This window comes from Phascolarctos cinereus, unplaced genomic scaffold (genome assembly GCF_003287225.1).
Source record: "Phascolarctos cinereus isolate Bilbo 61053 unplaced genomic scaffold, phaCin_HiC Scaffold_3;HRSCAF=262, whole genome shotgun sequence".
NCBI classification, from domain to species: Eukaryota; Metazoa; Chordata; class Mammalia; order Diprotodontia; family Phascolarctidae; genus Phascolarctos; species Phascolarctos cinereus.
In genome coordinates, this window is record NW_027555736.1 from 61,208,542 (window position 1) to 61,227,065 (window position 18,524).

Here is an 18,524-nt window from a genome sequence, read left to right on the forward strand (position 1 = left end):
TGTTTCAAAATTCCTTGATGATCAATCAGAAAACCTCCAGAATCTGCTAAGATAGTTTTAGCTGTTCTAACTTTTCCCTGTAGCCTCCATGAAGGAGGATCCAGGGGCGTAGAGGGAAAGGAATAAGTAAGCCTCAGGGAATTAAAATGCACCTGCAGTTTTCCCAGTTCCCTAGCACCAAGAGTCCGGAAGCATATGCCCAATTCTGTCAATTGACAGAATTGGGCATACGCTTCTGGATAGAGTGTCCATCCTTGACTTCTGCGCTTTGGAAGGTGTGCCCAAGTCCATGGCCTTGAACCGAACCACCGGACTGGGAGCCTGAGAGTGTCAGGCTCAGTGCAAGACAGTCTTGTAACTGTCTCCCTGAAAGGCACATCTAAGCTTTCCTAGGTGCTTGGAGAGTGACCCCAACTGCAGGGCAAGAAGGGAATGGGAGGGGGGGAGGCTTAAATACCTTCCAGTCTAGGCTGGAGAAGAGCTTGGAGTTAGGCAGGGGAACCATATGTTGAGGTTTAGGGGGTTAAGGGTACTGGGACCCTGAAATATTGACACACTGACTGGTCCTGCCCAAATAAATTTGATCCAAGCCTTCTTTCAGCCAAAGACAAGGTTTATTAGAACATTGATTGGGGTGAGGGAAATTCCTAGTGTCTCTTCATTATTGGCTAAATTTTAAGAATCTGAGCACCTTAATGGAGACAAGATGGATCTTATAAACAGAAAGACTGTGGGAGGGATCTAGGAGTGGCCAAGTAGTCCGAGGTGACTGTGAAGAAGGGTCTAGGGAGGATCTGGATGGGAGTGGCCAGTAAGCTGGGATGACTGTGAGGTAACAGAACCCCAGGGACCTGGACTAAGTGGCCAAGGAAGAATGGAGTCTAGAAAGGATTAAGGGTGGAAAGTGTCCAGGAGTGATCGTGAGTTAACAGAACAGAATTGGGAGATTGAGTGTAGCCACAATGGAAGGCCAGTCACCTCAGGCCAGAGGCCTGACCATGTGGGAAAGTCCAGGGCTTTTCCTTTTTGGGGTCCAGATCCTACCCCATCATTAGGACACTCCAGGAACTATACACACATATAACAAATATTTTTACCACTTAATCTAAAAAATATTAAAAATGAGTAAAAATGGAAGACAATATCATCATTTAAACTCAGAGCAATGGTATCTAGGAGAAAACAAATTAGATACCTCATGAAATCCAAGTGTAAAATACTCAGAAACCTCCTTTAGGGGCACTGTCTTGGCAAAAAGAAAGGTCATATTTCATTCTGAAAAAAAAAACAGAAAAAATGTTTCCCATTAGGCACAAATGAAGCATCAATAATGTAAAGCTGTTGACACAAAATCCATTATTCACCCTGTGTGTTTTGTTGGAACTAATAAAAACCAGAATGACAATGTATAGCACGTGAATGGATTTGCAGACTCTTTGCAATAACTCTGAAGCCCCTCTCCTTAGCCAGGGGTCTTCCTTCTACTGATTGTATATTACCAATCTAGTAAACACATAATAGGTTGTAAGCTTTCTCCTGAAATAACTTACATTCTTTGGTTACAAAGATTGTTTGTTTGTTTGTTTGTTTGTTTTGGTCTTTGTATATCCATCGCATAGTTCCTGGAGGGCAAGGAATATCTTTTACCTTGGTCTCTATCCCCAGAACTTAGCAATGTGCCTGGCACATATCAAGCACTTAACAAATGTTTATTGACCTGAGCACAATATCATCCTGATCTATAACTTGCCACTGGACCCAGATGGCTCAGGAGGAGAGAGTGAGGTTGGTGAGTTTGTACAGCCCTGCTGTACAATTCACTTGCAAGTCATGGCATTACCTTCCGATGTCATGGGACCCAACTGGCCAGTTCCAGTTGGGCAATGCAGCTCCTCCCTTCCTTCCTTTCTTTTTTTCTTTCTTTCCTTTCTTCCTTCCTCTTTTCCTTCCTTCCCTCCCTCCTCTACCTCCTTTTTCTCCCTCTGTCCATGTAGGGAATCATATACCCTTACTTGCTGGTACTCTGCCAAAAGGAATGTAAATTTTAATCCTACAAAATATCATTCTGTTTATGGGTTAGATTTCTTTTCTTTTTCTTTTTTCTTTTTGAGCATACTAATGTATTGTATTGTATTGTATTGTATTTTTAATAGTACTTTATTTTTTCCAATTCCATGTAAAGATAGGGTTTTTTTTTACAAAAACATTCATTTTTGTAAAATTTTGAGTTCTGAATTTTTCTACCACCCTTTCTTCCTTTCCCCCTTCCTAAGACAGAGACCAATAGGTTATACATGTACAATCATGTTAAACATATTTCCATATTAGTCATGTTTTGAAAAAGGAATCATAACAAAAAGGAAAAACCATAAGAAGCAAAAAAAAAAGTTCAAATAGCATACTTTGATCTGCATTCAGACTGCATAGGTCTTTCTCTGGATGTGGATAGCATTTTCCATCACATGTCTTTTGGGATTGTCTTGGATCATTGTATTGCTGAGAAGAGCTAATTCTATCATAGTTAATCATTGCATAATGTTGCTGTTGCTGTGTACAATGTTCTCCTTGTTCTCACTTCACGTAGCACCAGTTCATGTAAGTCTTTTCAGGTTTTTTTTTTCTGAAATATTCCTGCTCAACATTTCTTATGGGACAATAGTATTTCATTACATTCATATGCCACAACTTGTTCAGCCATTCCCTAATTGATGGGTAGTCCCTCAATTTCCAATGCTTTGCCACCACAAAAAGAGCTGCTATAAATATTTTTGTACATGTGGGTCCCTTTCCTTTTTTTAATGATGTCTTTGGGATACAGATCAAAGGGTATGCACAGTTTTACAGCCCTTTGGGCATACTCCCAATTTGCTCTCCAGAATGGTTGGATCAATTCATAACTCCAACAACAATTTGTTAATGTTCCTATTCCCCACAGGTAGATTTCTTTCTTAAGGACCATGTCTTAAACCCAAATCACTCAGGCTTTCACTGATTAGTCAACTATAGGTCTCAGCCCAAGCTCCATTTGGTCACTGTTTGGGCCCTGATAGCTTAGAGTCAATGTAAATAGCAACTGTTTCTGTTGGCCAGAAATCTTGCAGATCTTTCCCTCCCAGTCTGACTTTTTTTTTTTGACTAGGTAAAAGAAGCTGTTCTTTGACTCATTTCTTATCTAGCCTTAATCAATGAATGGGTGTTGCCTCAGTCAAACCGAGACCTGGGAAAGACCTTAGTTTAAAAATGCCGAGATATCTCACTGTATCTGGGCCATCTCCAGTCATCTGGATGACGGGCAATGCAGTTGGACAATGCAGCTCCTCAGGACAATGCAATCCAGATGACTCTGGAGGAGAAAGTGAGGCTGGTGACTTTGTACAGCCCTTTCTCACTTAAATCCAATTTCCTTACACATCATGGCATCACCTTCCTGATGTCATGGTGCTCTTCAAGAATGAAGAACAAACGACAACAACAACAACAACAACAACAACAACAACAATTGACTGATTATCAGTGCCTGATGCATAGTAGATGCTTAATAAATATTTGTTGATTGAATATTTGATTGAGTATTTCCTCACATGATTTTGACAAGCTAGCCTGAATATCTCAAATGCCGTAGTTTATTGACAAGGAAGGGAAGGGAAGGGAAGGGAAGGGAAGGGAAGGGAAGGGAAGGGAAGGGAAGGGAAGGGAAGGGAAGGGAAGGGAAGGGAAGGGAAGGGAATGGAAGGGAAGGGAAGGGAAGGGAAGGGAAGGGAATGAGTATTTTATTAAGTACCACCTGAGAGGTACTGTGTTAATTGCTTTACAAATTTTAAGGTAATTGACAAGTAGATGGCAGGTAATTTGGTGTCTCATAATGGGTGAGAGGAAATGTTTGAAGATCTTTTAAAATTATTACGAATTTTAGCAAATTAATTCAGTTTTGTTGTTCAATCTACTATTTATTAAACACCTACTGTGGTAATGCATTGTGCTTGCACTATAATGAATAAGGTAATATCTCCACCCTCAAGGAACATCTAACCTGGTGGGAAAGAGACAAATACTCTGATACCAGGTTGACTCTAAGGAGTGTAACAAGCCTCAGGAATGAGAGATGATTTCTGGCTGGCAGAGATCTGGGTAGGCTTTCAGATAAAAAAAATTCCTGATCTGAATTGGAGGAGGAACACCTAAATAGGACTTTAGAAGAAGGGAGGAATTTCAACAGGAAAAGATGAAGCAAGAGACATTTTAAGCCAAGATAACAACTTGAGGAAATGCAAAGAGGTGTTGCTCCCTGTTTGATTCATATGTAAATAACTTAACCAGCAGGGTGGAATGTAAAAAGCCCAAGATTCTGACAGTGGAATTCTGATTCCCTTACTTCCACCCATGGGACCTTGAACAAATTATGGAACCTCTGAGCCTCAGTTTCTGCAGCTTTAGAATGATGAGAACGGACAAAATGTTCTTTCAATCCCATGATCCTGCTCTTGGTCTGACTCCTTCCTTTCTGGCTGTGTTCCAGTGGGAGGAGACAGACAATGCTATTAGAAGGGAAGCCTTAGGTCCTATCAAGTGGAGGTGATACAACTTGTGACTTTGCTGCCGCATCTCAGCATTTGTTTTTTTTCTTTTAGGAAAAGGAGAATGGAAATGATTATGACCTGGTGAGTTTCAAGAGGTCAAGAGAGCTAGGCACCCACACTCCATAGACTACAGTTTATACCAGGTTTTGAATATGTATGATACCAATCCAGCACATAGGTCCCAAGAAGAGGTCCCAGCCTAACGACAGCTAAGAATTAGACTCATACAGGTATTATGCCACTTGTGGTCATGAACTTGATGTGACCAGTGCTAGGTCGAAACCATGCATATCTGAACCCACTTTGCTCTGAGATTGAAGTGGTATATGGGAAATTGTGCCCCCCCTCAGGTATTGGGGTAGAAATTTGTACCTCCATTCTTGTTATATCTTTAAAATAAATCCTCTTTGGTTAAAACAGAAATGGATAGAAAAAGAGAGTGAGAGTGAGAAAGAAAGTAAGAGACAGAGAGAGATTATATAGGCATATGATGGAAAGATATATAATAGATAGATAGATAGATAGATAGATAGATACATAGATAGATAGATGGATGGATGGATGAAATCCTATGTCCTGTGACCCAATATTTCAAGTATAGGTGTAGGTACTGTCACTACTGACAAGATTATAATCCCTCTAGCCCTTAGCAGATGGATTAGTGAATTTCTGTGGCTGAAGAAATTTGTGGCCAATCTTGTAGTGATGAGACTATTTGAATTTAATGAAGTTGGTCCTAGTAACACAGACATATATAGGCAGTCACTGGACATAAGCTCAAAACCTTTCTAACTCAGGATGCAGTGGAATGCAGAGCTTGCATTCCACTAATGCAAGGCGTTCCAGAATCCAAGGTCTCCTCCACTTCATGATGAATCACCAGAAAAGGACTTTAGTAGAGAAAACTATAAATAAGTATCTAAAATTTAACAGTCACACATTTTCCTCACTTTCTGTCTCCCTTTCTTGGCTCTTAGTCTGGAGATAGCCCAGCATTAAGAGAATGGCAATTGAACAAGAAGCATTTTGCTGAAGTGGAAAGAAGAGTAGATAAACTAAGAGCCAGAAGGCCAATGTTCTTCTTTTAGCTTTACTGCTTCCTCAGTTATGTCTTCTTGGGCAAGTCATAGGCCTTAGTTACCCCATCTGTAAAATAAAGGGTTTATATTGCATGATCTCCAACTTTGGCTCTACCTCTAAGATTCCTCTTCTGTTCACGTGGCGCAATTCATACCTTCTGCAGAAAGGTCTTTGGTTGTCATATCTCCTGACATCTCTGACCAGTGGGGATGGTCCATTGTTATGGCCAACCTCCTTTATTAAGTCACTAAGCCCTTGCTTTATGGTTGCACCTGCTGCTCTCTGTCCAGTTACTCTCCTGCCTTCAAGACTCAGCTAAAATGCTAGTTTCTGCAAGAAGCCATTTCTGGTCCCCCTTAATGTTAGCACCTGCCCTCTCAGATTATCTCCAAACATATGTGTGTACGTGTGTACACACACACACATACATATGCCTGTGTGTGCGCATGTGTATACATGTGTGTTGTGTATATGTATATGCGTGTATACATATATACACATATATAATCACCAATTATACGAATTCACTCTCTCCATACACACATTTTCTCTCTCTGTGTGTGTATATGTATATATATTATATATATATATAAATTGTGTATATATATATGTATATATATATATATATATGTATCTTGTTTATATATAATTATTTACATGTTGTCTCCACCATTAGATTGTGAACTACTTGGGGACAGGAACTATTTTTATCTTTCTTTGTAACTACCCTCAGGCATAGAACAATGCCTGGCACAGAGTAGGTGCTTTAAATGCTTGTTGACTGGAGGAGAAACAATTCCTCAATCTGTTATTCATGAGAATATAAGAACTATGCGTGGGGAATTGTCTCTTACCCTTCTACCTCCCTCCACTCCTGTTGGAATGGTACAGTGAAGAATACTGGGTTTGGAATTAGATGACCTGGATTTGAATCCAAGCTCAGCCACTTAATACTTTTGTGGTCTCAGGCAAATCACTTAACTCCTCTGTGCTTCTGTTTCCTGATTATTGAATAGGTTTTGGGGGTTGGACTCGATGATCTGTGTGGACCATTCTAATTCTAGATTATAATCCTATGAATGTGAGGGTGGAACCTGGCACTTGTCCCCCATCACTTTGTCCTTTGCTAGTTGATTTAATTATTTGTTTAATTCACAATAGTGGAAAGCTCATGTAGGGCTCGTGAGTGTTTGATTTGATGATACACATCCCATGGTATCATCAAGGAGTCACAGTATGTATAATGAAGAGTGGATCCTTATCATGTAGGTCTTGAATTCCATTTCAGGGGAAAAGGCCTTGAGGAGCAGGGATGGGAAAGTTCTGTGAAGTCAAGAAATACATAAAAATTTCCCCCAACTCTCCCTTCCTCCAAGTCTCCCAGTTGCCTACTATTACCCCAAGATCACCAAGACAACCTCTTCCATACTTTATCTCTCTCCCACCCCCCACACCTACACATACATACACACACACACACACACACACACACACACACACACACACACACACACACTGCATTATTTCCACAGAGGCTTCAACTCTGAGTAGTAGCCCATGCTACGGACCTTTTCTAAGCCCCATGAGGGAACAGAACTGTTTTTTATTCTGCTTTGTATTCCCATAGTACCTTGTACAGGACCTCGTACATAGCAGATGTTCAGTAAGTGGATGAATGGATAAACATTCATCTATCCTGTGTTCCAGTCTCTCAGGACCCTGCTCTCTAGTATTGATCATATGCTAAAAAGTTCTTATGCCCTCCCTTCAAGAAAGATTTGTTCTTCGTTCTTTCTAGAGACAATGACCCACCACAGAAGAGTAACTCTAATGAAGAGAATTTTCTATACAGTGGAGGGCAGATATGGAAAGGGATTTGGGAGTACACCATATCCTTCAAATCCACAGGCAACTGTCTACAGCATTCTGTTTATGGAAGAGCTGCTCATGTCCACAAAAGTGGTCCTGCGATACTCTGGCATAGCTAAATGGTCACCATTAACCATTTTTGAAGGGATTGTAGAAGTTATATCTAAGCATTCAACAACCTCCTAGGCCCATTTCAGGAAGTAGCAAGTGTCCCCAGATTAGATCCCTGGAGGCAGCAGAAATACCTTTTCAATGGAAGACAATTAGCAGAAACCAATGACCAATTCACCAACAGAGGATAACTGAAATGTTCATGACTCCCCCCAGAGATGGACTCATATACTTTTCCTGTAACTTGAGGCAGGCTTATGGGCAGTATTAATATAGCTACCATAGGTCCTTCACTTTCATAGGATCACATTTAAGAGAAGAAAATATTTTTAACTAAACTTTTCAAAAGAAATGTCATTTGTCAGACTATATGATCTAGTTTTTAGTTCACAAAATGTGGTGCCCCTGTTGTAAAAATGCCAAAGATTGTCTTTCATTCAATTAATCAGTTACCACTTATTAAGTGCCCACTATATGCCAGGCGTTGTGTTAAGTGCTGGGAATACAAAAAGAGGCAAAAGATAGCCCTTGCCCTCAAGGAGCTTATCATCTAATGGGTTTACCCCTTTAGTCTTCCAATCTATGTCCCCTACCTTGCTGAGGCACCAAACTGAGGATGTTCCTCTACCTGATGTTTGGCATATTTTTAAAAGGGCCCATAGACAGCAAAGCTGAACGCAAAGGAATGAATCCCAGTGGAAAAATCTGAAGCACTGTGATAGGCCATTGAGGGAAGTGCCTCCAATTCATAGATTGTGGATGGGTCTGTGACCTCCACCTATTGGAATGATTAGCCTTGACATTCAGTTTTTGGCATTAGGTGGGTCTCACAGTCTTTCCCTGCTTCTTTAATTAATCAATTCATCAACAAGCATCTACTGTATACCAGGCACTTTGTTGGGTGCTGGAGATATGAAGACGGAAATGAAATCATTCCTACTCAAGGCATCATGAAAGGTTTCCTGTAAGAGCCACACTTTGGTAGAAACTGAGGCTTCTAAGAAACAAGATTGGGGAGGGAACACATTTCAGACATGAAAACAGACTGACAGGAGGGAATATCGTAGATGAGGAATAGCTAGAGGGCAAGTTTGGCTGGCTGTCCTTTTCTCTGTTGGATGAAAATACTCTGGTGACGTAGCTGTCCCAATGTGTCTACTTGCTTAGGCTAACATGAAGGACAAAAGAAACCAGTTCTCACGTATCTTAAAAGTCATAATTTGTTTATGACCTATCCAGATTCACAGAACATAAAGGTGACACATGTCTCAAGCCACTCCCTGAATGAACTAATAGAGAATATAGACTTTGAATAGCGCCATCTTTCCCTTCATGCTTTTTGTGACATTGCCCTGTCCTCAAACTCCGTGAGGGATCATAGACTCATTGATTCAGAGTGAGAAGAGGTATTTGGAACTCTCTCGTCCAGCTTTGCTATTTTATGGATGAGGAAAATGAGGTCCAGCTGGGTTAAGTAACTTGTCCCTTGGGCTTGTTCGCAGAGCTTGTTGTTGTTGTCCTCCTTCGTCATTTGTTGTCAAAGAGGGCCAATGACTCAGCAGGATGGCGTCTTGACTTGGACAAGAATTGGACTTAAGTGAGGCAGAGCTACACAATGGCAGCGCCAGTCTCTCCTCCAGAGTCGTGCAAGCTCAGCGGCAAGACAAAAGGCAAGAGTGGCAAGGGCAGACCTGGATTTGAGTCCATGTCTTCTTCATTACCGAGTTCTACCCCCTATCACCCATTGCTGGGACTTTATATGATCTAAATTGTCTATTACCCCCAGCACCTAGCATAAGGCTATGCGTATAAAAGGCTTAGCAAACCCTTTAAATGAACACATGACATAATGATGATTAACTTTTATCAGTATTTTTTTCTCACAATGACCCTTTCAGTTAGGTGATCTGAGTACTATTATGCCTGTTTCATAGACGAGGAAATAAAGGCTCAGAGAGAATCCAGGGTATTTCTTCAATCTTCCTCTGATGTCTTTGTTCACCCCTTTGGTACCCCTATCACCTGACAGTTTCCTCCCTCTCTTTCTGAGGAATAGATGTGAAACTCATTCAAGATACAAGTGACTGATAATGTCTATCATTTAAGTTGGTATCAAATCCAATCCAATGTAATAGATCCCTCTGTGATCTTCTCACTCTGGGATTTTGTGCTTCTTTCCATGAATCACTAAGTATTTATTAAGCACTTACTGTGTGTTAGGCCTTGGAATGTTCAGTAATAGGGTGTCAGTAGTAGAATCTAATGGAAGTAAACTCAGTGGTTTCTAAAGGTCCCTGCAGTTCTAAATCCAAAATTTTTTAAAGTCTCACTCGGGTTCAATGAGACTTGTTTTCTCAGACATTTGTGTGTTTGTGTTCATTATTCCAAAGAGAAAAATGCTAGTAAATGAAACACAGGCACTTTGTAATTTGTAGTAAAAGAGAATCAACAAGGTGGCCACCCTGCCCCCTACCCACACAAATTTACTCTATGCCTTTATTTTCCTGGCTGCAGTTTGATACTTAATCCCCCACAGTGCTAGTGGCATAAAACTGGGCTCAATTCCCACTCCTCTTTTTAAAATTTTTTTCCCCAATTAACAAGCATTTATTTTCTCTTCCTCTCACCTCTTGCTACCCTACATTTTAAAAAAAAATCCTTGTAATGATTACGCACAGTAAAGCAAAACAAATCCCACGTTGGCTATATCCAAAAATGCTTGTCTTGTTCTGCACCCTCAGTCCACCACCTGTCTGTTAGGAGGAGTGGAGTGTGTTCCACCTTCAGTTCCTTGGAATCATGGTTGGTCATTGTCTTTATTGAAGTTCTGAAGTCTTTTAAACTTGTTCATCTTTGCAATGTTGCATAAGCTGCTCTCCTGAAACTTTTGCTTTTTTAAACCTTCCCTGTCCTTGATGGTCTCTCCCTCCTCTCCCCTGCAGAGTACTTTTTTCCCATGTCTCCATGGGATACCCTATATTGTTATTTAATTTCACGTGTTTACGTCTTTCCTCCTAACTACAAGATCTTAAAGGACTGGAGATTTATTTTTTATGTTTCAGTATTCCTAGGAGAAGCGGCCTGGACATAGTGAATAGAATGTTGGGCTAGGAGTCAGAAAGACCTGGGTTTGAATCTCGCCTCTGAGATTTACTAGCTTTGTGACCCTAGACAAGACACAACCTCTGTGGACCTCAAGACTTCATGAGTCATAGAATAGAGTTCTTCAAGCTAATAATGTTACACAATTTTTCTGCATTTTTGTATCCCCAGTACTTAATACCTAGGCAGCCAGGTGGCACAACGGTTAGAGTGTCAGCCCTGGAGTCAGGAGGACCTGAGTTCAAATCTGGCCACAGAAACTTACTAGCTGGGCGACCCTGGGCAAGTCACTTAATTCTGTTTGCCTCAGTTTCCTTATCTGTAAAATGAGCTGGAGAAGGAGATGGCAAACCACTCCCACATCTTTACCAAGAAAATCCCAAATGGGTTCACAGAGAATCAGACACAACACAAAAAATTGAACAATAACAATGGCTACTTAACATAAGGCTGGGCACATAATAGGCACTCAGCAAAGCAAAATCAATGACTGGTAAATAAAACTGAGTCTTGCTAGATCAGTATCTCCCTAACTCTAGCCTCAATTACTAAATCTCTGCAGTGAAATACTGTGAAAATTTCATTTTGCAAGGCTGACCATGTAATCAGGTGTATCATGTGCTTGTTTCTGTGGGTTTCCACTTGCTTATACTGAAGTAAACTTTCCTTTGGGACTGTGAAAATACACTCAGGAACTGCCATTCACCCAGAGGCAGCCCCCTGGCTGGAAGATAGAGTAGCTAGGAAGATAAGCAGGCACTGTTTATATAATTATAAAGAATAACTCTTTCCCTATGAATAGACAACCCCTTCTAGAGCCTAGATCAGGGAAGCAAACCTTCTCTGAAACATGACTATTTATATTTGAAGTATGGAGCCATTTAGAGTAAAAATCGAAGCTTTACAGAGTTAAACTAGTCAGAGAGAGAACTGGTGTGGTATAGTGGATAGAATGTTGGACGTGGAGTCAGGAAGACCTGAGTTCACATTATACTTGGGCCATATACCTACTAATTGTGTGACCTGGGACAAGTCTCTGGGCCTCATCTGCCTTATCCTTACACTAAGGAGGTTGGTTAGACTAGACTGTTAAGATCTCTTCTGTCTCTAAATCCATTATCCTACAAGTCTTTGTGGAGGAGGGGGAAGAAATTGCCAAAAAATGATGGTAATAGAAAGACAGGTTGAAATCCTGCCCCAGGTACTAGTTTTATGACCTTGGAAAGTTCACTGAACCTCTCTAGGCCTTGTTTTCCTCAATTGTAAAATACAAGGTTTATATTACATGGCCTCTAAAGTCCCTTCCAAGTGTAACTCTATGATCCTATAATCTTGCACAGCCTTATTGGGAGGAGGTAAGAATTGCTAAGAAAATGATGAAGATGATGATGATAATGAAGCATTTTTTTGAGATTTTATTATGTGCCAGTCACTGTTCTTGCCCTCAAGGAGCTTACATTTGATGGAGAAGCCAACGGCTTGATAAAAGGGTGTGTGAGGGAGTAACACCTGTGGAGACATAGTTTAGAAACGAATTAATTTTGTTCAGAAAGAACATTTTGAAGACATTCTTAGTTACTTAGATATTAGTTATTACATAGGGAAAGGAGAAATCATTTCAGAGGCAAATTCAGGGCAGCAAACCAAAACTGCTGAGCAAAATCATTGCAGATTCACCAGGGGCTGTCTGATATGGTTTTTTCCCCCATCTCTGTATGTGTCATGGATTTAACAGGCCAAGAGATTTCAGCGTGTTTGCTGCCAGTTGTACTTAATTTAACAATCTTCTCTGCTAATGGAATGTTGTTTGCTTGGGAGCAGGCTGTCATGCCAGTGGCTGATGGGTCATTGGGCTGTGAAGACAGCAAGGAGGCAACCCCTCCTCACCCAGACTTCAGGAGCAGGAAGAATGGAAACCCTGACCTGATGTTAGGAACTAAATGCAAGCTTGGCTCCTGGAGGCTTTCTGCTGACCCATCCAAGGCGTTCCTCCAAAAGCATGTGCAGAGCATCCCCAAGGTGGATGAATCCATCACTCAGCATATGAGTTTCCCATTAGATTGGGAGCTCCTCCAGGTCAGAGGCTTTTCATTCTTCTTGGTATGTCCAGTGCTTAGCACAGTGCCTGGTTTATAGTAGATTCTTATAAATGCTTATTGACTAACTATTGAGCCCAGTGGAAGATACTGGATGTGTGCTTGGGGATGAGGGGTGAAGAATATAGGAGAATGAGAAATACTGTGCCTGCCCTCAAGTTGTTTGGGGAAGCAGGATATATGTAAGAGAATGAAATTCAAAAGAATGTATAAGCCAAGATTTAGAGCCTGAAAGCTCCATAGGGATAATCAAATCCAAATCCCTCATTTTAAAGATAAGAAAACTCAGGTCAGCTGTGTGACCCTGGGAAAGTCACTTAACATGATTGCCTTGCAAAAGAGGAAAGAAAGAAGGAAAGATAGAAAGAAAGAAAGAAAGAAAGAAAGAAAGAAAGAAAGAAAAAAAAAAAAAAGAAAGAAAGAAAGAAAGAAGAAAGAAAAGAAGAAAGAAAGAAAGAAAGAAAGAAAGAAAGAAAGAAAGAAAGAAGGTGGCAGCTAGGTGGCACAGTGGATAGAACACCAGCCCTGGAGTCAGGAGGACCAGAGTTCAAATCTGGCCTCAGATACTTGACATTTACTAACTATGGAATCCTGGGCAAGTTACTTAACTCCAATTGCCCCCCCGCCACACACACAGAGTGAGTAATTAGCTTCCCCATGGTTACATGAGGAACAAATGGTAAAGCTAGAGTTTGAACCCAGGTCCTGGAATTCCAAATCCAGCATTCTTTCTACTACCCCACAGAACCCCTACATGGGGTGAATTCTAAGTCTTTTGATTTCCAAGAAGGGAGAGATCAGTGGGGACTGAAGTGGTCAGGATGTTGAACTTGATCTGGGTCTTAAAGGATGAATAGGCCTTAGAGAAGCAGAGATGGGGAGGACATTCCAAGCATGGTGAACAGCATGAGTAAAGGTAAGGCATCACCAGGCCTGCTGCATTTTATAAAAGGTATATGTGATTGGCTATTTTAGTGTAAAGCAGAGACGTCAAAACTGACCAGCAGTACTCTTAACTCTCCAGCCTGAGCCAAGCCAGATTAAAATGTTATTTGGAAATATTTTATAAAAGAAATAAAAATACAATAGAACATAGGCATTTTACACGTATTAAATAAATAATTGTATTATCATATATAATATATTTGTATACTATATATTAATTACAGTGACTAATATTATATATTAATATGTCATATATTAATTCATCAAATAAAATATTACATTTTAAAACTGTCAATATGCCACCCATAGGGGAACCTTAAGTAAAGATTTTGGCCTCCCGTTTCTATCTGAGTTTGACACCACTGGTATAAAGGCCTTCCTACCATGATACAGGAAGGCCACTTTTAGATCTTCATGAGAGAGAGCCCTTGAATACAGTTGAATCAGACTGAAAGGGTAAAACAAAATAATTGGTATTCTCTCTAAATCAGAGTCCTCTGCCTCAATCTTCTTGTTTACCACAGTGGTTTTCCCTCAGCAAGACTGTGAAATCAGTGAAATTTGTCTTCAGTGATCTTTCTGCAACCTCTTCCCAGCCCCTTTGTCAGTCCTTAGACTCCCCATGAACAGGCATCTAGTAATCAGGAAAGGATCTCAAATGCATTGACATTTGGGTATAAGTGACTGATAAGGTCTACCATTTAGAGGTGGAACACAAGCCAATGTCCTAGCCGAGACAGGATAGTAGGGGAAAACCATCTGATTCTGAATTGAGTTTTGGCTCAGACACTCATTAACTGTTTGACCTTGGAAAGTCATCAACGCCCCAAGCCTTTTCCTCATTTGTGAAGTAGGAAGGGCAATAATCCTTGTAATACTCACCTTGAAGGGCTGCTATAAGGAAATAACTATGTCAATGTAAGCTACTGTAATTATTTGTGCAAATAGGAATGGATAAAAGAGCCCAGGAATACTGCCAAGTGCTTGTAATTTGCCATCTCTTTTTCAGAAGTTGATTGGGTCAACCATGATCACCTTACTTTTAAACTGAGATTACTGAAGACGCTCACATGAGGGAAAGGAGGTCACTGAATTAAGGCCTGCTATTTTGTTTAACCTTTTCAATTCAGTTGGATTTGGTTTGATTAGATTTAACAAACATTTATTATGCACCTATTGTGTGTATTTCAGGCATAGGGGGTGGATGAGGTGTAAACTTAAGAAAGTGGGAGATAGAGCATTTAGTTTGGAGAAGAGCCGATAATCCACTTGGACTGGAAGGAAGAGTTCCTTAAATTTTTCATTCATTTCAGTCTTGTCCAACTTCATGACCCTAATTGGGTTTTTTTTGGTAGAGATACTGGAGTGGTTTGACATTTCCTTCCCCAGCTCATTTGATGAGAAAACAGAGGCAAACCGGGTCAAATGACTTGCCCAGGATCACACAGCTAGTATGTGTCTGAGGTTGGATTTGAACTCAGGTCCTCATGACTCCAGGTCTGTCACTCTATCCACTAGGCCACCTAGTTGCTTCATTAATTAAATGGATTAGTGCAAAATAAGCCTGAAAAGGTAAGTCAGATCCAGAGTGTGAAAAGCCTTAAATGTCAAGCTGAGTGATTTGAGTCTTATCCTATAAGTAATGGAAAGCCATTGAAGACTTTTGAACAGTAAAGTGGTGATATAATCATAAAGATTATAGACCTAGGTCTGGGAGGCACCTCTGAGAGCATCTAGTCCAACTGCTTTATTTTCTGGATGAGGAAATTGGGGCCTAGGAGATTTAAATGACTTAAGACCATAGGATAATACATTTAGAACTGGAAAGGACCTCAGAGGACTTTAAGTACAACCTTCTCACTTTACAGATGAAGAAACTGAGTCTGAGAAAGGAGAAGTGACTTGTCCAGTGTCACACAGCTAGTAAGTGTCTGAGGCATGATTTATACTCAGGTCTTCCTCACTCATGAGCAAGAGACAAAAGATCTGAAGCTAGCAATGAGTGAGCAGAGGATGGAGGAGCTGGTACCTGGAGGATGCTGCTGCATGAAGTTTGCCTAAAGTCTTCTTTGGACAGCTCCACAATCTTAATGATTCCTTCTGGGTGTCATCATTAACAGTAACAATTGAGGAGGAATGGAAGCTGCAGCCAGAGAAAAGCAAATGCTGGATCCTAATCACTTTGTTCCTCAAAGCAGCATGTAGCCAGGGCCCAAAGAGCCCTTCACATAGTCAGTGGGGAAAGCTAATTAAGATGAGTGAGCTGGCAAAAATCCCCACAGTCTCCCAGGCATCCATTGATTTGCCCCATCCCCACCAGCTCCCTGGTCTTCTAGACGGCTCTAGTAGAGAGAGTCCACAATCATCCATCATTCAGGGTAGTCCCATTCCACTTCATAAAGTCAAAATTAAAAAGCATTTGCTAATTTAAAAATTTTAAATAAAAATTTTATTTTCAGGAGTTGATCTAACCTAGGGATTAAGATCATTTTTTCCTTCTAGAACAGTGTTCATGGAACCCCAGACTCTATGATTTAAGGAAACTTCAGGCTCCATCTAGTCCATCCTGAAAATGAACCATCTCTACAACATACCTGCCCAGTGGCTACCTGGTCGTCTAGCCTTTGAAGACTTCCAGAGAGGTAGGAACCATTACTTCCCACTCTTAATGAAACCACACGAGTTCTTCATCATCACTGCTTTCCTTCTGAGTGCACACCAGAAAAAATATATATTATATATGTATATGTGTGTGTGTGTGTGTGTATATACACACACATATACATATACATATATATGTATATACATATATGCGTGTATATGTATGTGTGTACATAAACACATACATATATACATATATATGCATATGTATATGTATATGTGTGTATATATACACATACATATATGTGTGTGTGTATGTGTGTGTGTGTGTGTGTGTGTATATATATATGTATGTATGTATGTATGTATATATGTATAGACAGGTAGGTTCCACAGTGGATAGAGTTCCAGAGCTGGCATCAGGAGGACCTGAGTTCAAATGTGTCTTCAGACACTTATTAGCTGTGTGATCCTGGGCAAGTACTTAACTCTGTTTGCCTCAGTTTCCTCATCTATAAAATGAATTGGAGAAGAAATGGCAAACCACTCCAGTATCTTTGCCAAGAAAACCCCAACTGGGGTTATAAAAAATCAGACATTACTGAGAAATGGCTAACAGTAGTACTAAAAAAAAAATCAGCTTGATAGCTCATTGAAGAATTTTGCTAGAAATTAAAGACAAGCTCACAGGCCTATGCTTTGAAACTCTGCCATTTTCCTTTTTTTAAAAAAAAAATACAAGAACAAAAATAGACATAAAATAAGGGTTGAGTGGTGTTGTCTTCTTTCCATTATCTTTTGTCAAGATCTCATCCACTTGAAACACAAATCTTATCTCTCTTTTGGCCCTTTTCTTGGTATAACATCTGGAAAACTGTATCTCCCCTTTTATAAACCCATGGATTCACTTTTTTTTTAAAATTGATTTGACCTCATTTATTACCAGGATCTACTTCATTAGCAGTTAATTGTTTTTAATCATATTTTTCACCTTTTAGCTAGGTGTAAGGCCTTCTATGTTTGCAGCCCCACAGTGCTCGTAAATACTTAAAAATTTTAAAGATAACAATATGGTTAAACGGATGGAGTGGTGGGCCTGCTGTCAGGAAGATTCAAGTTCAAACCAGCCTCAGATACTTATTGTCTGTGTGACCCTGTGCATGTCACTTAACTTCCGTTTGTCTCAGTTCCACTACTGTAAGATGGGAATGATAACAGCAGTTACCTCACGAGGTTCTCATAAGAATCAAATGTGACATTTGTAACATGCTTAGCACACTACGTAGAACATAATAAGTGGTATATACAAATGTTTATTATGACGATCAAGTGAAATAATATTATCTCATACTTAATGATTATATTATCTCATAAGTAATATTATAATTAACATTAGTACTGGGCCTGGCATATAGTAAGCACTTAATAGATGCTATTCCCTTGCCTTTCCTTCCATTTCATAACCTGTGGTCAAGATGAAGTGAAATAAATTCTACATATACATATTATACACACACACACACACACATATACATATACACACAAAAATACACACGTATACATACATGTACATATACAATAAATCAAAATAGACTATAGATAGCTATTTTTATGAGGAAAATTTTATTCAGTGCCCAACATGTTGTATTATCTGGCACATAACAACATACTAACGCTACTACTGGAAGAATATTTCAACACGATAATATAGTTATTTACAAATATGCCCTGTATTCCATTGACAAATTTCTAGCACACCCTGAGAACTCAGATGCCCCAGATTGGGAATCCCTGGCCTTATAACTCAAATAGCTGCCTTTGTGAGGTCATATGGCCAAAACAAAATTTGTCACCTAGGGACCAAGCTTCCAGCGGTAAGCCTGTCTGACCATGGCTAGGCAGCTCGTTGGTTGGCAGGCACACTGTCGATCCCTGACTCTCCCTAGGAATCCTTTCCCATTTGGTAGAATCAGTCAGGGCTTTCTTTCAGCTGGCATAGCTTTCAAGATCCAACAGTCACCTTGATGCTCAGATAAGACACCTAAGGAGGACAAACTTGTAAATTAATTAATCAAACTTGTTTGGATATTGGATGTAACTCTGGGGGGAGTAAGAGGGCCTTACTGACCTTCGAAACTCACCC

General features: G+C 40.1%; 1 protein-coding gene across 1 annotated transcript in view; it reads left to right on the top strand.

Moving 5' to 3' along the window:
* The first annotated feature begins 3,295 nt into the window (after positions 1-3,295).
* The window catches only part of LOC110201585 (enolase-like), a 33,203-nt gene continuing 17,974 nt past the window's right edge, over positions 3,296-18,524 (top strand). The window contains 3 exon segments of the mRNA XM_078151601.1: positions 3,296-3,355; positions 4,629-4,658; positions 12,561-12,815. Coding sequence (XP_078007727.1) covers positions 3,296-3,355; positions 4,629-4,658; positions 12,561-12,815 — 345 coding nt within the window.